At 37.4% G+C, this 21,495-nt stretch overlaps 1 protein-coding gene across 2 annotated transcripts; it reads left to right on the top strand.

The window, feature by feature from the left end:
• The first annotated feature begins 1,905 nt into the window (after window positions 1–1,905).
• Window positions 1,906–20,957, top strand: LOC127428143 (leukemia inhibitory factor receptor-like). Of its 2 annotated transcripts, none has more exons than XM_051676265.1 (15): window positions 1,906–2,577; window positions 3,127–3,253; window positions 3,487–3,662; window positions 5,231–5,367; window positions 5,466–5,499; window positions 7,936–8,076; window positions 11,847–11,923; window positions 12,023–12,242; window positions 12,650–12,793; window positions 12,894–12,992; window positions 13,794–13,937; window positions 17,559–17,711; window positions 17,900–17,984; window positions 18,525–18,600; window positions 20,138–20,957. In XM_051676265.1, exons 1-15 carry the CDS (start codon window positions 2,523–2,525, stop codon window positions 20,483–20,485), a joined length of 2,016 nt encoding a protein of 671 aa, XP_051532225.1. In that variant the 5' UTR covers window positions 1,906–2,522; the 3' UTR covers window positions 20,486–20,957. The 2 variants fall into 2 exon arrangements, with proteins under 2 accessions (XP_051532225.1, XP_051532226.1); XM_051676266.1 differs by having other exon boundaries at window positions 3,130–3,253.
• The last annotated feature ends 538 nt before the right edge of the window (window positions 20,958–21,495 follow it).

Below are 21,495 nucleotides of genomic sequence, written 5' to 3' on the forward strand. Positions count from 1 at the left end.
ACTTTTTTTTCTTCATTGTAGTTTTACAATGGTAACTAATTACAAGTGAAACACACATTTTTGCTTTTGAGCAAAATTCATCCTCATAAAAAATAAAGGTATCACCCTTTCCAGGGAGCTATATGATGCCCATTTACAAATGTGCTGTCATCATAAAACAAAACATAAAAGCATTTTTGTTTTCTGAGCTACTTTCATTCTAAATGTGGAAACGGTTTGAAGAAACGTTTGTGAAGGTGTGAACCTTACACAATTCAAGAGAGCCCTCGATGTAACTATGCTGCTTAGCTGCACAGTCACTATTAATAACTGACAAGGAAGCAGTTAATATGACTGTAATAGTAGCTGCAAAGTGCGGTTATTAAATTGAAGTGTTCCCATTCATCTCACCCACAAACACTTATAAAAAGTGAAACCGAAATGCCATTATCATTTGTCGGAAACCTGCATAGATAAGTGAGAACTGACACTTTCATTCAGATTCACAGGACCAAATCATCCAAGAAATAAAGGTGCACTGAGAGAACACATAGATACCAAACAATGAAGACAAAAATCAGTGACATACTGATAACTAACTTATCGGTGGCAGTTGAGAGATATTATGAGGCATCTTACATGTTTTATTGAGGTGATGAGTGAGTTATAAAAGGGGATTTTTTTAGTATGTGCCAGCCTAATCTCATGATCTCCTGATCCCTGAAGACCGTGGCAACAGTTTTGCAAAACAAAATTACATGCCTTATTACACGTTTGGCTGCAGTTTCCCAGTGAAATGTCCAGCAGGGGCGCCAAAAGCGAGTGAAATGGTGTCATAATCAGACAAGGTTTTTATGGAGAATTTTAGATGGAGGTTTTAATGGGTAAAACACACCACCCTAACCTAAAACTTTAACCAAAAGCTAACCAATAGTGATCTAAAAGCAATTTTTGTTTTGTTAGACACAAAACAGACATCCTTACCATAAACCATCTCCTAAACCTAACCGATAGTGTCCAAAAGCAAAATGCGAAAAGAGCATTTTCTGAAAGCCACCACATCATTTTGTGTTGCTTCTATGACACTCTCATCTCACGTGTCAGCTTGCGTGTTTGGATGGTTCTTGAACCGCAAACTTCTGAGTTTAAAGTCCAACACTGTATCTTGTGAGCTACCTCACAAGCTTATAGTGCACAAAAATAAGCGTTTATAAAGCCATATTAAGCCATTGTAGCCGTCATTTGTGTGAAAGTGAACAAAATGCGCAGTTGTTGTAACGCCTTTAGTATTAATTTCACCAGGAAACTGCGACAAAACAGAACGCAGCTCGTAAAAGTCAGTATGCCAAAACGTAGTTATATTAACGTTCATTCTATGAGACAAGGTTGAGAGGTGCTCAGTATTTATTGGATGCCAGTGCAGTTTTGTGTCTGTTAAGCAGTATTTACACACTTCTACCAGACTTTGTATATCTTTCACGGTTTATGGAAACTTTTAAGGGTTTGTGATTAGGAAGAGGATTTAAATGAAATGAGGATGTAAAAATGGATTCAGTTTCAGGGGTCAAATCCTGATTACTCTAAAGCACCATTTTATTAAAAGCCACCCACATCTTGAAATTTAAAAAGTACAGTAGTAACCTGCCACTGTTACCTTAAGGAGCTATTTCTACCTGATCTAACCCTTAAGAATTAGTTTTATAACATAATGTATTCAGGTTGATTCAGTGATATTAAATAATATTTTTGACTTGAATAAATCCAGTTAATTTAGATGTTACTACTATATTTATTGCAGAGTGATTCCAGCCAGGTCTCTTAAGTAACCAAATTGGGCCGGTTGCAAAGGAGGGTAGAGTCACATGGGGTAACCTCCTTGTGGTCACGATTAAGTGGTTCTTGCTTTCAATGGGGCGCGTGGTAAGTTGTGCGTGGATCACGGAGAGTAGCATGAGCCTCCACATGCTGTGAGTATCCACAGTGTCATGCACAGCGAGCCCTGTGATAAGATGCGTGAATTGACTGTCTCAGAAGCAGAGGCAACTGAGACTTGCCCTCCGCCACCCAGATTGAGGTGAGTAACCGCACCACCACGAGGACCTACTAAGTAGCGGGAATTGGGCATTCCAAATTGGGGTGAAAAGGGGGATAACTTTTTTTATTTATTTATTTTTTATTGTGATATTTATTTTATCATAATGAGTAATGTCTTTGTTCACCTGTAAAAATAAAGGCACAACATCTTCGTTCAAACATTTCGAGGCGGGGTACCGAATGGTGTGTTATTTCTCATGAAGTGTGAGAAGCTTCCCCTGTTGCTCTCGTGTTGTGGTTTGTGGTGATTCAGTAGTTAGCAGCTCATTCTGCCCCAGATAGTGCAAACAGACTAAACCCTGTCAACTTTCTGTAGTTTAGATGACTCCCAACCTAGTAGCTGTTAATGTGCGCTCTGGCTTTAATGGTTGTTTGATTCAAACTGCCCATGTACTCGTCATCTCTTATAAGTGAAGTGTTTTTAGGGATCTGCCTGAACACTACACGTGATGGAGAAGAGAGTGGTTTTGTTGCTGCTTTTTGTTTCTGTCGGTCTAACTGAAGGTATGTATGTCACTCACTTTTGTATGTCATAGTTGATGGTATCATCATAAATGGCGCTCAGTCAACACCGCAGAGGAAGATGATACTAAGATTTACTTGATAAGTTTAATGGAAGTAAAGATAAAGATTTTGGGTGACTGTTATAGTACCCCACACACGAATCCTTGTGTTATGAGATGATATGTAGATTTTATCTGAGCTGTGAAATCTACAGGCGTCATTTGGCAAAACCGCCATTAAACAACTAGAAAACCACAGGATGTAAACAAATTAAAGGAACACCATATTTTTAGGTTTTGCCTTTATAGATCAGATCAATAGAAATGCACAACTGTTTACAACTACTAGAGCTTAAAACAAAAATTAAAGGTAAAATCCGATTTTACCTTATATTTTTTTTTGTTTGTGTACTGTTGTCTAAATACAGATTATTTTGAGGGTTTAGATGTATTTCCTGGCAGGATGGAGGCGAGTTACAACTGTTGTTTGCTTAATTAAAATAATATATTAATAGACTTTGTCTTCTCGATGATAAAAATGTCCTTAAAGCAGCAGGATGCATATCGACAACCAGTCCACAGTGTTACAAAAATTCAACTGGAAAAGAAGAGGACTTTAATTGTACATGGGTGGAAAGTAACCTTGAGCAGAATCCTACATACACGCTTAATATATGGTGAGTTCAACATACAGTGTTATTTGTAACACAAGCAGATTACAGTTTCCTCATAGTTACAAAAGTCTTTATAATCATCAGAGAAGAAGAAAAGTAAAGAAAAGATGAATTTATAATTGGATAATGTGCCGCATTTGGTAAACAAAACATGTGAACATTATATTAAAGCAGTGTGACAACATACTATGTCAATGTTTATAAAACTTATTTTTACTAATTCCTGGTGTGTACAGGGACAAAGAACGGAAAAGTTTTATTATACGTGTGAACACTGGAAGGCAGGCACAGAAATACCTTCTTTTGGAGGAACTAGGAACCATATCCAGAAAGATGGAGATATGGGTACAGCGCAAAGTGGGCAACCACACCTGTATTTCTAACAAAACCTCAGTCATCCTTGAATGCTCAGGTGAGAAAACACTTCTGCAGTCTAAGAGATCCAGTCAAACTATACTGTCTACTCCCTAACAGTTTATACTAGATTAGTAAGTGCTATATAATGCAGTGAATTAAGTGTTGATATTTATGCAAAAGGAGACTGTGGAATTAAGATTCTCTGTGAAATAAAAACTTAATGCATAAAACATAGTGTACTCTATACTACTGTATATATGCTGTGTCGATGTTTTGGTTTATATATTTATATATCTATAAGACAATTAAAAGCTGCTTTAAACCTGAATGCAATATAATCACACACACACACACACACACACACACACACACACACACACACACATATACATATATACAGTACATATATATATCCTACGTTTATATCAGTAAAACATTTTTTATGTCAGTAAGGTCCTGACTATACTTTGTGATCAGTTAAATGTCACTTTGGTGAATTAAAGTTCCAATTTCCTTTCAAAACAGCAAAATCTGTACATTATTCCAAATTTTTGGCCGGCAGTGAAAATATATATATATATATATATATATACAGCTCTGGCAAAAATTAAGAGACCACAGCAAAATTATCAGTTTCTCTGGATTTACTATTTATAGGTATGTGTTTGAGTAAAATTAACATAGTTTTATTCTATAAAGTACTGACAACGTTTCTCCCAAATTTCAAATTTTAATATTGTCACTGAATATTTGCTGGAGAATCGGTAATGATCTGGGGGTGCTTCAGCAAGGCTGGAATCGGGCAGATTCATCTTTGTGAAAGATGCATGAATCAAGCCATGTACAAGGTTATCCTGGAAGAAAACTTGCTTCCTTCTGCTCTGACAATATTCCCCAACCCTGAGGATTGGTTTTTCCAGCAGGACAGTGCTCCATGCCACACAGCCAGGTCAATCAAGGTGTGGATGGAGGTCCACTGGATCAAGACCCTGTCATGGCCAGCCCAATCTCCAGACCTGAACCCCATTGAAAACCTCTGGAATGTGATCAAGAGGAAGATGGATGGCCATAAGCTATCAAACAAAGCCGAGCTGCTTGAATTTTTGCACCAGGAGTGGCATAAAGTCACCCAACAGCAATGTGAAAGACTGGTAGAGAGCGTGCCAAGATGCATGAAAGCTATGATTGAAAATCAGGGTTATTCCACCAAATATTGATTCCTGAACTCTTCCTAAGTTAAACATTAGTACTGTGTTGTTTAAAAATGAATATGAACTTGTTTTCTTTGCATTATTTGAGGTCTGAAAACACTGCATCTTTTTTGTTATTTTGACCAGTTGTCATTTTCTGCAGATAAATGCTTTAAATGACAATATTTTTATTTGGAATTTGGGAGAAATGTTGTCAGTACTTTATAGAATAAAACAAAAACATTCATTTTACTTAAACACATACCTATAAATAGTAAATCCAGAGAAACTGATAATTTTGCAATGGTTTCTTATTTTATTCCAGAGCTGTATATATGTACTGTATATATGTATATGCATGTGTGTATGTATATTATATTGTATTCAGGTTTAAAGCAGTTTTAATTGTCTTGTACTCACTCTCACTCAACAGTCAAATATAGTGCACCTCGGATTACCAGTATGAAAAGGTCAGCTGGAATACTGAATCTCACACTAGACAAACCAAAGGATAACAAAAGTGCTATATACGAGATCAAATGGAGGGCGAGAGACTCTGAATGGCAGACTGTAAGTCATATTTTCATTCAAGAAAATCCTATGCTGATATTATCATGTCCTGAACATAATCTGCTCTTTCGCTAATATGATGTGTTCTGCAATTTCAGGAGACATTTGAAACAAAGGACAGCACTATCCAAGGTTAGGGTCTATTTTCCCAAATCCTGAATTGCAACAATTTTACATCAAATGTCTTAATGATCCCATGATTTGTTCTTGTATTTATGAGGAAGTTAATGAATTGGAAATTATCATAGTATGAATTGAATGTTATCCTTCTGACATAAAAAAAAAAAAAAGAAAGAAAAAAGAAAATGAGAAGCAATGTTTTAAAAGGGACATATCATGAGAAATAAATGTTTATTTCTGAAATAAAAGAAGCCAATGTACTACTAGAACATATACTGCAATGTGCAAAACTATTTTTTTTCCACCAAATATCTATCTTATAACTAATCCTTAATCTCCCCAGTGGAAAAAGGTCCACCTTTTGAAACTAAGCTTCAAAAACGAATCATTCCGAACTTCCGCAACATTTAACATCAGACAGAATACATTTTAAAGATATATATACACATGACCACCCACGTTTACATGTCAGTGATGCCTTCGGGTTATTCGAAACTGGCCCGCCCAGTCATGGTCAGGTAATAAGGAAAAATTAGGATGGATAATACTATTCCAAATGTCAAAAGAACTAACAATGAAAAATTCGCCTTGAACCTGCTGTTTCAGCAGATGTTGTTTTGTTAATCTGTCTCTGTGTAATGCAGGCTTTGCTAAAAGGCTGTTATCGAAGGATGTAGAAGTGCAAACTACATTGCATTTGACAGCAAACCTACAGCCCATGAACAAGCACTTACACATTATACAAACATGCAGTTTACATAGAAGTCTTAAAGGTACAAAATGGCTCTTTTAAGTACGAGGGTCATAGAGTGGGTAGAAAATAAATGTCTTTAAGGTAAATAAATTGTTTTGGTGACCAAAAACTTGAATAACATTATAGGTGGGCCTCAGGGAAACAAATTAAATGATAAATGCATGATATGACCCCTTTAAAGGTGCAGTATGTAAGATTCAGAAACCCTTGTTATTAATGACACCTGTGGCTGTTAAATGAACTGCAGCCAGCTACCTGTTGCTTGTGCTCGCTCGCGTGCACACACTCCATAGGGACGCGAGCGTCGGCCAAAACAATGACGTAATGTACAAAGAGACTGAACGTGATTCACCAGCATCATGCTGACAGATGAGGTAGCATAATTAAAATTACACAGTTATGATTGTTTTACTACAAACTTTGAGACTGTATACTATATTTGACTCTCCAGTGCTGGAACAGGGCTAAAACAAAGTGTGGATATAGGTCTGACTATGCGAGACTGTAATTTGAAGTAATCACTTTTCTTTGCATGAAACATTGACTGCATTTATACGATAGCCTATGTTGGCGTTAGCTAGCTAGCCAGCTTTATCAATAGCTTTAAGCTAAATTTGGTGGATGATGACAGTATCTGTTTATAAAATAGACTGTACATTATAAATATGTTGACACAATTCAGTATTGATGTGATTCCATCACAACTGTCATTTTGATATATTGATGCGCTATTGTTTTATAATAATAGAATGTATATATTTTCTGTATAACCAAGTTACGTTACACTAATGAATGGGTCTTTTCGCATTATCTTGAACATTGTCTAGCATTCATTTCATATGTTATTGTAGTTTACCTTGCTGAATAATAACAGATTAACATTGTTTATCACAGTTACTGTGCAGGCTAGATCAAGTTAGCTAAAATTACACAGATCAGTCCTTATGGAACTATATTTCACATGCTTTGAAGTTATGTAAGCTTACCTGTCCAATAAGAAGAATGCCAATTCAGGGTCGGTTCTGATCCCAAAAACCGAACGAAGGTCCCTCCAGGACTCAAATGCCCTGCCGATGTTCACTCTAGTTTTCGCACAACCACGATCACGTTCCCACTTAGCCAGATGGGATTCAGTAGATAAATGTATTTTTTCTTTATTTTTATTTTTTTTTGGCTTACTCTGAGTTTGTGTAGGAGTCGGTGTTGTGCTGGGAGCCGGCCGTTTGCTGGATTCCATCTCTAAGATAACGTTACCTAGTGTTGCAGACTGTCTGTTGACGTGGAAGAGAAGCTATTACTGAGGCAAGGCTCTCGGGAGCATGCATAAACGTCACATCCTTTGGATTTTCCTGGCAAAAGCGACCCGCTCCCTTCGCGTGTAAATCAGTCTACAGTCTTTAATAGGCAACCTAGGAAGTCCAGGAAGGGCTCATTTTTTTAAGTTGCGTTACAAGCTGTTCACACATTGGCCAAAAAAAGGTGAATATTACATGAAAATCGTTACATATTGCACCTTTAAAGACTCGGACTTGACTCAGACTCGACTAAGGTGGACTTGAACCCAACACTACATAAAATACTGTGACGGTTTAAGCATGTGTTAAATGCATAAGATGCTCTGAGTGAAAGGTTTGTGTGCTCAGTGTCCATCCTTATTAAAACATAAAAACTGATTGAACTGAATGTGTCTATAGATTTCTACAGACTACAGCTACAGAACCAGACTGTTTACCAGGTCCAACTAAGGCGGCAGGCCAGATTGCTGTTACATCCATGCAATGACTCACTTCACACTCTGTGGAGTGATTGGAGCCCCACGGTGGATGTTCCCCTAGGTTTGATTTCAACTATGTGACCCAGACAACAGTGTATCATAGGGCTTGAATTACATTCCAAACAATTTCTGTCAATGAATGCTGAAATTTCACAGTGCAGAATCATTTTAATAAGTGAATATGAAAACATTTGGTTAAAGGAAATGTTCACATCATTTACTCACCTGATTGAGCATGATTTTCTACCGTGGAACACAGTTGGAGTTTATATATACAGTATACAGTATATGGCAGAGGCTGTTTACACTAAATGCAAATAGCGATAGATGCCATTTTCACTAAGTGTAAAAAGCAACAAAAAGCATCTTCTTTGCACTAAGTACAAATAGCGTTAGATGCAGTGTAACAGTATAATGACAGGTAAGGAGGAGGTGGGAACTGGCTGAACAGTCAACATAAAATTTAATGTGAAACTCAACTTAAAACAAACATAAACAAACATACACATTGCAGCCGCGTGTGTGTGTGTCTCTCTCTCTCTCTCTCTCTCTCTCTCTCTCTCTCGAACTGGTGCCACGACTCCCCTTTATCTCGCTCTCCAGCTGATCAGCTGATTCAGCACCGGCGGTGCACCATCATGGCCCAGCCACACCCTCCTCCTCACACTCCTCCACCACCCGATTCAGGCTGGGGCGCCACCGGACAGACTTACTCCCCCCCCCACCTCTGGAGGGCAGACGCTGCCCTTCCGGCCGTTCCAACAGTCGGTGGTCCACCCCGCCTCCTGTGAACCTGGGGGAGAGATGAGGGGAGGCATGGGGAGAGGGAAAGGGTGAGCGGGGACACAGAGAGAGAGAGAGAGAGAGAGAGAGAGAGGAGAGAGAGAGAAAAACTTGCTCGCCGGTTCCTGGACATGCTGTCAACCGGTCCCCAACCGCTCCTCCACCCTCTGGCGGATGACCACTCACTCCTCCCCTGGCACATGGCAGTAAGTCCTCCGGCCCCTGGCAGACGGAACCGATCCTCCCCTTCTTCGGCAGACAGCAGCGGTTCTTCTGGCTCTCGGCGGCCGGCAGTGACCCCTCCATCCCCAGGCAGATGGCCGTGGTTGCTCCTCTGGAGGATGGCAGCGGTGAGGACCCTGCAACAGCACATGCCTCCTCCATCCCGGGCACCACTCTAACAGTATAAGGACGGGCAAGGAGGTGGTGAGAACCGGCTGAACAGTCAACATAAAATTTTATGTGAAACTCAACTTAAACAAACAAAAACACACACACACACACACACACACACACATTCAGCACGGCCGCATGCGTCTCTCTCTCTCTCGAACTGGCACCTCTGGCTCCCCTTTATCTCGCTCTCCCACTGATCAGCTGATTCAGCGCCGGCCTTGCACCATCACGACCCGGCCACACCCTCCTCGTCACAATGCTATTTGCATTCTAGTGCAAATAGTGGCAGATACTCTTACACCCCAGTTTAAATACTAACATACAGTATAGTGGCATCACTGCAGCATTTTTATTGTGTTTATTTGGAGTCCCACAGACACCCTACACCCACCCCTAAACCTACCTTACAAAAATTAACCATGGTTTTACCACAGTAACCTTAATATCCCAATGGTATTTTTCTAGTAAAATCATAGTAACCACAAAATTAAACATGGTTACTATTAACTAATATTATAATATAACTATAATATTACTGTAGTAATACCATGGTTATTACATCAAAACTATATAGTTTCCACCAAAACACATGGTTAATACAATATTTCTACAGTAAAACCATGGGTAATTTTATCCGGATCAAATCCTAATCTCAACTCCCCGACCTTCACTGTGACCAAATCACTGAGAGGAATCTCTTTTATTTATTACTATAAGTAGTATTATAGGAAAAATTAAGAGTAGAGACATGGGAAAAAGTATACAAGGGGTAGGATTCTAACCCGGATCTCTAGCGTGACAACACATACACATAGCATTGCTGCACCCCGAGCTACTGCAGCTAAACATGGGGGTGCAGTTTATCATAAAATCCTGTGTTTCCACCAGATTATTGGAGCACAAATAGTCACTTCCAATTTCTTAATCCACTAAATGTCTATCCCATTAACCAGTTTAATGTCTCTGCCCCATCACAAAAAATTCAAATATGCCCACCTTCATTTGATCAGCAGTTGACAATATATATATATATATATATATATATATATATTGGCAGCCAAAAGTTTGGAATTATGTACAGATTTTGCTCTTATGGAAAGAAATTGGTACTTTTATTCACCAAAGTGGCATTCAACTGATCACAATATATCGTAAGGACATTAATAACGTGAAAAATTACTATTACAATTTGAAAAAAAAATTCAGAACTTCTTAAACTACTTCAAAGAGTTCTCATAAAAAAATCCTCCACGTGCAGCAATGACAGCTTTGCAGATCCTTGGCATTCTAGCTGTCAGTTTGTCCAGATACTCAGGTGACATTTCACCCCACGCTTCCTGTAGCACTTCTCATGCACCTTACAGTCTAGCTGATCCCACAAAAGCTCAATGGGGTTAAGATCCATAACACTCTTTTCCAATTATCTGTTGTCCAATGTCTGTGTTTCTTTGGCCACTCTGACCTTTTCTTTTTGTGTTTCTGTTTCAAAAGTGGCTTTTTCTTTGCAATTCTTATGATAAGGCCTGCACCCCTGAGTCTTCTCTTTACTGTTGTACATGAAACTGGTGTTGAGTGGGTAGAATTCAATGATGCTGTCAGCTGAGCACATGTGAGTCGTCCATTTCTCAAACTAGAGTCTCTGATGTACTTATCCTCTTGTTTAGCTGTACATCTGGGCCTTCCACATCTCTTTCTGTCCTTGTTAGAGCCAGTTGTCCTTTGTCTTTGAAGACTGTAATGTACACCTTTGTATGAAATCAAAGGTGACAGTTTGTTGGCCATTTCAAGCATTGTACAGCCTTCATTCCTCAAAACAATGATTGACTGACGAGTTTCTAGAGAAAGCTGTGTGGGTTTTTTTGCCATTTTTGACCTAATATTGATCTTAAGACATGCCAGTATATTGCATACTGTGGCAACTCAAAAACAAACACAAAGACAATGTTAAGCTTCATTTATTGAACCAAATTGCTTTCAGATGTGTTTGATATAATGGCAAGTGATTTTCTAGTACCAAATTAGCAATTTAGCATGATTACTCAAGGATAAGGTGTTGGAGTGATTGCTGCTGGAAATGGGGCCTGTCTAGATTTAATCAAAAATGACTTTTTTCAAATAGTGATGGTGCTGTTATTTACATCAGTAATGTCCTGAATATACTTTGTGATCAGTTAAATGCCACCTTGGTGAATTAAAGTACCTATTTCTTTCAGAAACAGCTAAATCTGTACATTATTCCAAACGTTTGGCCTCCAGTGTATATATAAAAGCAGTCTTTAAAACTTGTGCACTCATATATATAGTAGAATTTCCAAGCTGCTCTTTTCCATACTAGGAAAAGTTAATGATGAGCACAGCTGTCAAGCTAAATTTTCATTGCATCATATGGCTATTATATGGTTTCAGCTATCATATGGCTTCAGAAGACCCAGAAAAGAGTGCACGTTTTTAAAGACTGCTTTTTATGATTTGAATTGTCCTTCTTATTCTTTTTGGAGCTTGACAGCCCCTGGTCACCATCTACTTTCGCTGTTTGGAGGAAAGCAGCTCTTGTTCCACAGAAGAAAGTCATATGGGTTTTGAATGACATAAAGGTGAGTAAATTATTTTTGGTTGAACTATCCCTTTAACAAATTTAACACCTTTCTGCAGAAATCCGCCTCCTACCTGGAATACGCTGGGTAGAAAAACAGAGAAATGGAAGCAGGGATGTTAATCTCACATGGGATGTAAGTATCAGAGTCCCTGAGGAATTCAGAAATATTCACAATTGAACAGTGCATGATAAGCAGGACATTTAAATGACGCTCACATATAATTTTCTTTAGGCCCCACCTGCTGAAGAGTCTGTTGGGGGGGTGACATACAAACTGACCCTCTCCATCTGGCCTTGTGAAAAACCCAGGAAAGTTAAACCCATAAATGTGAATCGAACAATTCAAACCTCAATAACAATGTCTGAGGCCAGGGTGTCCATCATCGCAGTCAACAAAGTTGGAAGCTCACCACCACACCTGATCATCATTCCTGCTGTGAAACATTTGAAGGGTAACTGTATTTATTAGTGGGTACAGAGGGTTTTTGTGCTAGCATGTGCAATAGTGCTGATTGTATGTGTGAGAGTGTTTCTATATGTGTGTGTGAATGTTTGCATGTGTGATTATGTGTACTTATGGCAGAACTTAAAGAAAGTGAATTTAAGGGAAAAGTGGAAGCTGTAAACCAGAAAGGAGCCAGGTGTTTGGAAGGGAAGGAGTTGAAAAAATAAGATAACTTGATGACGTCAGTCTTTTCAGAGGCGAAGCTTAGTTATTACATTTTGATGAAAGATTACGAAACCAAATATTTTTTTCTTTGGAATAACGGGCACTGAATAATCATTCACAATATGTAAATTTTAAAACACTGCAAACAGAATCTGACACAAGCTGATATAGATTTCTTACCATTTTCAGAATGCCCCAAGCCTCAGAGAAAAAATATAACTTATTCCAAGAAAACATGTTTAGAATGGTACAAGCTGGAAGACGGTGAGAACCGACCAACGACTGTAAAAAGCTCAAGCCATAAATTGTTCAAGGACATTGAAAAAAGTAGAGGTACTGTAAGACTTTCACCCCATGCTGAGCATTATATGTCATAAAATGTGTACTGTGTCTGTTCTGTGTATGCTAACTTGTGTGTCTATTGTAATTAAAGAGGTGAAGAAGTTTGTGCGTCATTATTACTTCCTTCACACGATGACCAAGAAACACTTCCAAACTCAAGTCATGTGTCCTTTTTACTCAGAAGAGGGAGGTACAGTACATTGAGGCTATTTAATTGACTAGAAAATTTAAGGAATAGTTAACCCAAAAATGAAAACTTCTGGCTCAATTTACTCTACCCTCATGTTTTTCTAAAGCCGAATGATTTTCTTCTTTCTTCAGAACTCAAAAGGAGAAATTTTAAAGACTGTGCTTGTTGCTCTTTCCCAAGCAATGACAATGCATGGTGATTGATGCTTTCAAGCTTAAAAAAGACACAAAATAAATTTAAAAGTAGGCCTATTACACATGTGGTCTAAAAAAAAAAAAAAAAAACTTAACAACAACAACAACAACAACAACAACAAAACAACAACACTCAAGGTACCATTTGGGTTCCTCACATGCCACTCCGGCAGAAAACTGGAGATCCTCCAGACACCCTCAGATATCCAATTTACGTCCTTAAGGAACTTTATGATATATTTTAAGTGCCTCAAAGCATTATGATTTGGTTCTGAAAGCAACTGTTGACAGTCTTAAGAGTTCTTTAGTGTTTTGCAGGTACTATGAGTAAGTTTCTCAGATAACTTAAAGGGTGCCTGAAGGATCTCCAGAGGGTTCTGCCAGCATGGCATCTGAGGAACCCCAAATAGTGCCTTGAGTATCTTTTTATTTTTACAGTGCATATTCCAAGTTCTCTGTAGCCATCCGATAGATCTGTGTGATGATTGACCAGAATTTAAGTCATAAGTAAAGAATTTCAATTTTTGGGTAAACTATTCCTCAGTAGAAATATAATATCCAAAATCATCTCTGATTTACACAGTTGGAATTTATGCATTTGTTTTAGTACCCACTAAAGGTCCGGAGAATGTGAGTTTTTCTGATGTGACACATGAGTCAGCTGTGGTGCGTTGGGTTTCCATTCCTGTGGTGCAGCAGCAAGGATTTCTACAACAATATATGATTTGGATATCTGAACAGGGAAACACAAGTAAGGAGAAAGTTTAATTGATTATTTGCTATGAGATGTTTGAGTCACAACTACATTATAGATAGAAACAAAATTTTTACATTTACTGAAGGAAAGGTGGGTGGCGCTTCCCTGTGCAAATCTCACTGCTAGGGTGTTTTTTGGGTGGTTGCCCGTGCATTTCTATGCAGTTGCTAAGGTGTTATAAGTGGTTTTTAATGCATTGCTGCGTGGTGTCTAAGTTGTAGTGAGTGGTTTCTAGTAGGTTACTTCCTGGCCCAAGTCAAAAGAGCTCACCTCCAATTCTTTATGATATTCTGGCCTCTTGATATGGCCAACATGATCACATGGGAAATCAATATATTGTAATTTGAAATCAACTGCTCAACAGAATTAGTGTCAAGCACCATCCCCCATCAAACATTTTTGCATCATTTGAAGTGTGAATACATTTCCCTCTTGCTCTACTGCATTGCATGGGAAACCTCCAAGACATGGGTTCTTGTCCCTTAGGAACCAGGAGGTTATCACATTCACATATTTAATGGTGAGCGCAATTTTTTACTCCACTGACGTTTAGTTTTAGTGTTGGGGTTTGGGTTAAGGGGTACAGTTAACTAAATATGCATTTATGTTCACTGTATTATATTATTTACACTACCAGTCAAAAGTTTTGAAACACTTGACTGAAATGTTTCTCATGATCCTAAAAATCTTTTGATCTGAAGGTGTATGCTTAAATGTTTGAAATAGTTTTGTAGACAAAAATATAATTGTGCCACCATATTCATTTATTTCATTATAAAACTAAAATTTAATTTAAAAAAAAAAGTTTTTGAAATTGAAGACTTGGACCAAATAATAAAGTAAAGCAGCCAGTAAGTGCCCAACATAGAAGGGAACTCCTTCAATACTGTTTAAAAATCATCCCAGGGTGATACCTCAAGAAGTTATTTGAGAAAATGTCAAGAGTACATGTCTGCAAATTCTAGGCAAAGGGTGACTACTTTGAAGATGCTAAAATATAACACGGTTTTGATTTATTTTGGATTTTGTTTAGTCACAACATAATGTCCATAGTTTCATTTATGTTATTCCATTGTTTTGATGACTTTACTATTATTCTAAAATGTGGAAAAAAAAATTATAATAAAATTATACTGTTTCAAAACCTTTGACCAGTAGTGTGTGTAGCCAGTGGCTTGAAAATAATCACTACAGGATACAAAAGTATATTTTGGGGTTTTATTCTGATGGCTGTTTATTAAAAAGGAAAAAACAAACAGCAGTCGATGGGGATTAAGAAAATACAAAAAATGAAATACAAAAATGAAACAAGTAATGAAATACAAAAAATGAAATAAGGTATAATGAAATACGGTAGAGGCTAATGTCAAATGAAAATACAAACAGGGCATTAGCCTACCCATATGCTTCAGCATATTACATTAATACATGCGTATATCATTCAAATCATTTTATGCAGATTTAACCGGCTTTAAGGACATGTATAACAGTTTAAAACAAAATTCTCATTACACATGTTTCCACATATAACATGTATTACACTTATTCACTAAACTGGAAATCACTCTGGGCTATAAATAATTAAATAAGATATGACTAATCCTAAATTTATATAGCCAGTCCTCACATGTGTGACAAAACGTGGTCAAACACCACACATGCAATCCTTAAAAAATTATCCATAACAAACACTTAGTTTTAACATATGACTCTTGTGAATACATATTTAATGTAATTTATCAGCATTTTGTGTAAAATTTTGCATTTACATAAAGAATTCTCAACCGATGAACAAAACTGGGAGCTCCCTTGCACAATGTATGCTCTCACATTTCTAACATGAGAGAGTGCTGGAAAGGTGTTGCAAAACTCTGGTTCTTAAAGGGGCCACTTCCAATTTATGACTAGTGTTAAACTACATGAAATTTCTCCACTTGGCTACATTTACAACTAAAAATACAACTTGCTTTTGGCGCCCCTCTGTGGACATTTCACCTGGAAACTGGGGCTGTTTCTCAGTGTGCATTCTTATGTGTTCTTACCTTCTTGTGGACTCATTTGACGTCATCATACACTGCTGGAAAAAAGAAAAAATATATGAGGTTGATGAATCTACCGTACTTATCGCAACACATCACAAGACTTACTTAGCCTAGATGTGTTCTACGTCCTCCTGTCCTTCAGTTCTTTCAAGGTAGCTAAGCAAGACCGGTCTTCACAAGAACTTAAGTCCATTCTTTGAGTTCTTAGCATTGAGAAAAATCCTGGAGCTCACGCGTGCCCTTATGTTCAATAGCACTTCCAGTTTCGGCCACTGGGGGCAGTGATTTGAATTTCAGTAAGCACAGACCAATTTCAGCAGCAAAACTTTCGATCTTGCATTGCAATTTACAGTGTGATCAGGCTGGAAGTGGCTTGGGTTCCTCTTAGGATTTTTTAAAGCCATTTTATCGTCCACATGCAAAAATTGAAAATAATAAATAAATATATAATTTAGGAAATTAATAGCATAGCTCTCCTCAACAAGATGCACAATTTGAGGTATTATTTACCGTATGTCCACAGAATAAATGTTAAGGGACTACTTACACAGCAAAGTTTGTTAATTATAGTTAGGAGTTTTAAATCCTCCCCCAAAATCTAAGTATGAGCATCGTGATGCATGTCCCTTAGTACCACTAACTACTGACATGCCACATTATTTGCAATATTGTCTTTTATGCATTTGAAGGTTTTTCTTAAAGGGATAATTCCCCCAAAAAATATCTCATCATTTATTCACCCCACATGCCATCCCAGATGTGTATGACTTTCTTTCTTCTGCAGAACACAAACACAGATTTTTAGAAGAATATTTCAGCTATGTTGTTCTGTACAATGTAAGTGAATGGTGACCAGAATTTTGAATCTCCAAAAAGTACATAAAGGCAGCATAAAAGTAATCCATGGTTTAATCCATGTCTTCTGAGGCAATCACATTGGTTTCCGGTGAGAACAGACCAAAATGTAACTCTCTGTGCATCTTGCCATTGCAGTCTCTAGGCACAGTCATGACTTCAAGCTTGATTACGCTTCCTAGTGTAACTGAGCTTGAAATCATGATGGCCAAGGAGACTACTAATGTCGAGATTTATAGTGAAAAAGGAGATATATTTAGGTCTGTTCTTACCCAAAACCTATTGGATCGCTTCAGAAAACATGGATTAAACCACTGGAGCCTAATGGATTACTTTTATGCTGCCTTTATGTCTTTTTATGTATTATTCTAAAAATCTTAATTTGTGTTCTGCAGAAGAGAGGAAGTCATATATGTACATCTGTGATGGCATAAGATTGCCTAAATGATGAGAGAGTTTTTAGTTTTGGGTGAACTATTCCTTTGATAAAAGCAATCTTAGTCTGCCAGGTAGAGCACATTTATTTAGAACTGGAATCGAGAAACAAGTAATAAGGTTAGCTGTAAATGAACCTGACACATTTTGTTTTGGCTTAATATTCGTTTAATATTACATGTGCTTTTGTGTTATTACTGTATTGGCATCAACACAAAACTCGCATGAATCAACTGAAAATATGCAGCAAATAACATGATGCTCTCTGTTCCTCTTGCTTCAGAACACCATCAAGTGCTGGCAAATGAAACAAGCTTCTTGATCAAGAACCTCCACCCGGGGACCTTTTACACCGTTTCCATTGCTGGAAGAACAAAAGCTGGTGCAGGGCCGAACTCTACTGTGAACTTTGAAACACAAAGTTCAAAAGACATGGGTAGTGAAACACATCACTTCTGTAATTCAACATATTGTCATTTAAATATGTGTGTGCTCAGAAATTAATATGTGGGACTGGAACTTTCTTTATTTTATTATTGGCTTTATTGGCTTTATGTCATGAAAACACAATGAGGTCTGAGAATGAACCTGCCAACAGCAAATGTGTTCTGCCCTTTCATTCAGCCTTATCATGGCAGGACCAGACCATCCTGAGTGTCTGTGTGGTTGCCCTCTTGTGTACAATAATCTGCTCTATAGCTGCCAGAAGGTGAGATTACCATAACTCAGATGAATTGATAGAAGGCCACATAAGTAGCCCACAGAAATGCCATATTGTATATTCCATATTGTATATTCCTTATGCTAAGGTCATGGGTTCAATTTCCATGAAACACACATACTGACAAAATGTATATACCATGATGCACTTTAAGTTAAGTGTCTGCCAAATCAGTATGTAAATATCTAAACTGAATGAACTACAAGGCTTTTTTTAATTAAATGTATTTAAAGTTTTATGTTGAATTGGTTTTGAGGTTGACTGGGGTTAGCTTTTCCTTCACTTTCCAGTTCAGCAGATTAAAAACATTTTTCTTTATCTTTTTTTAAAAAAATATTTTAATTTTTAATTTTTTTACTTAAAATGTTAGTTTAATAAAGAAAATTCATTTATAGACAAAATTTATATTTGTCTACAAATCTAAAAAAAAAAAAAGAAATATTCAAGTGTTTCCAAGGTTTTGACTGGTAGTTATATATTTCATGTATTTATCTGTAAAATGTATTTATTTAAGTGTCTGCCTCCCAGATTTAGGAATAAGTTGTTACCTGTGGTACCCAGCCCTATGATTGCTGCAACAGAATTCAACTGTCCTCATGATCAGGTTAGCAACACAAAATGCTGAGGAATCAAAATTTAAGACAAAACAACAATTTTAAAAACATGATTGTTTATGTTCTACATTAAAAAGATCGTGACCCAAATTCCAAAATGCCCTGACATTGTAAGCAGAAAAAAATATGTGGTAAGGTCAAAATAACAACCAAAAGACACTGCATCAGCATATTTGCAGATCTAGCAGCTATCAGAGAGTAAAGGATGGAGGACAGCTAAGTTTCAAAATCCTCTGACAGAATTCAGCTAATTTACCTACATAGAGAAGTAATGGAGTGTCTCTGCAAATGAAAGAGCGTTGCCCTTGCGATGTAAAGGACTGGGTACGAGTCCTGGAGAGCACAAAACTGGACGCATGAGTCGAAAATGTAAAATGATGTGGTTGCTTCAGTAATGTTTTTCATGTTACAATTGCATTTTTATGACACTATCAGTTAGATTTAGGTTTAAGCTTTTGAGTAGGTTTTGTTGATTTAAAACTCAAAGATCAGTAACCTTAAAGGGATAGTTCACCCAAAAATGTAAATTATCTCATCATACTCAGTACTCACCCTCATGCCATCTCAGACGTGAATGACTTTTCAGCTTTGTTCATCAAGTGAATGGTGACCAGAACTTTGAAAGTCCAAAAGGCAGTATAAAGTAATCCAGTTGTTATATCCATATCTTCTGATTTGATATGATAGGTGTGGGTGAGAAACAGATCAAAATTTAAGTCCTTTTTTTTTTTTTTTATTTTTTTTATGTAAATCTACAATTTCACTTTCACATTCTGGTGTGGAGGTGACTTTTACATTCTGCCACCTACAGGTTGAGGCTGGACAAAGGTGGAGATTGATAGTAAAAAAGGATTTAAATCGTTTCTCACTCACACCTAACGTATTGCTTCAAAAGATATGGATTTAACCACTGGAGTCATATGGAATACTTTTATGCTGCCTTTGTGTCATTTTTGGACCTTCTGAGTTCTGGTTAACATTCACTTGCATTGTATGGACCTACAGAGCTGACATATTCTTCTAAAAATCTTCGTTTGTGTTCTGCAGAAGAAAGAAAGTCATACACATCTGGGATAACATGAGGGTGAGTAAATGATGAGAGAATCTACAATTTTTGGGTGAGCTATACCTTTAAAAAAACATAATCTTTTTGGGAGAAAATTTAACTCGCTTTTAGCGCCACTCAGTGGACATTTCATCTCAACTGCCACGATACGTGTAAGGAGCCACATAATATTATTCTGCAAAAATGTTGCCTCAGTCATGCAATTTTCATTAGATCAGGCTTCTATGAACTGTCATTTTGCACTGTGAAGATTCTTTTGAAATTGTCTTTTGTGTTTCGGAGTTAAAAAAACAGCATGCAGGTTTGGAATGGCATGGAGGTGGGAACAAAATGACAGAATTCTCATTTTTGTGTGGACTTTTTCTTTAAAAAAGAAAATTCTGGTTAAAGAAGAACAGAAAAAGGTGAAGTGTTGAATGGAGGTGTGTTGTGTTAACTGTGGGTTTATTTTGAATCTGCAGGACCTGAGCAATGTCACAGAAGAGGTGCATGATGTCATTCTCCTGCAGGTTCAAGATCTCAAAGCCAGAAAGAATGTGCCCCCTGAAAAGAGCATTTTACTGCAAGAATTTGGGCTTGTTGTCTTTGAGGAAGAGGACGAGGAGGATGAGGAGGAAGGAGTGACTGATCTAGGCTTTATGAAATCCTGTTGCTATCCAAATCCTAGTTACAGAGGACAGATGCTACAGCTACCAGAGCCTATCCACATGACAGATAACACTTATAAGGACAATGACACTGAGTCCACTTACAGAAATGGTCTTTTCTTTGAAACAAGAGTCCTGGAGTGTGACCAAACATCTCTATAGTCATTTCAGGGCCTGCCAGGCCCATCTTGAGCATGAAAAGTTCTGACTAATAAACAACCATAAGTAAACCTCATCTATCTGCTACAAATATTTTCTTTTCAACCAGGTGCTGTCTGTAATGGTGTATGCGTAGCATGTACATTTCACCTTCATCCTCATCTAAATTTTCTTTTCTTTTTGTTCTTAAAATGTACCTGATCCATAATACTGGAAATAACCCAGTTCTGAGAACAGTGTAAGATTCTCGGCAGTTACTGAGGTTGCAAGTGCCTCCACATTCTTAAGCTTTGTTGTGGTCAAAGTGACGTATTCTTGATTTTCATTCTGTCTGTAGATGAAGTGTACTACTTTTAGGTGTTTTTATCACACAACAGGCAATTATTTTGGTATGATACATAACTTAAGATAACATGTATTTGATATGAAACATTCATAGCTGAAATATTGAAATGTATTATTGAAATATAACAATGTCCAAAGACACTCCGATTCTCATGTTTGATATGTTTGCTGCTCTCCTCTCTAGTAATTTGACTCATAGTCTTAATAGTGATGGTATTTGACTAACTGGGGCCCAGGTCAGGAAGCAGACAAACTGGTTAATTCGAACGTCTGCTAGCTGCCTTGAGATGTCAGGTCACATAAACTACAACACATAGAGACTGTATGACCAAGATATCATATAGAGACTGTGTCTGGTCCCCGAACTGCCATACACAAACCCCTCACTAAATCATTTAGAATAAATTTGATGAAAGTAAAAAAAAAAAAAAAAAAAAAAAAAATGAAGATAAACATCATATAAAGGTAGGGATACTAAACATTAGATATCTTTATACTAAAGCACTATCTGTAAATGACATTATTACAGATCATAGTTTGGATGCGCTCTGTTAGACTGAAACCTGTCTTAAACCGGATGAATATATTAATTTAAATTAATCTGCTCCCTCAGGTTATTGTTATAAACATGAGCCTCGTCTAAAGGGTCGAGGAGGAGGTGTTGCTAC

Source organism: Myxocyprinus asiaticus, chromosome 37 (assembly GCF_019703515.2).
Source record: "Myxocyprinus asiaticus isolate MX2 ecotype Aquarium Trade chromosome 37, UBuf_Myxa_2, whole genome shotgun sequence".
NCBI lineage: Eukaryota > Metazoa > Chordata > Actinopteri > Cypriniformes > Catostomidae > Myxocyprinus > Myxocyprinus asiaticus.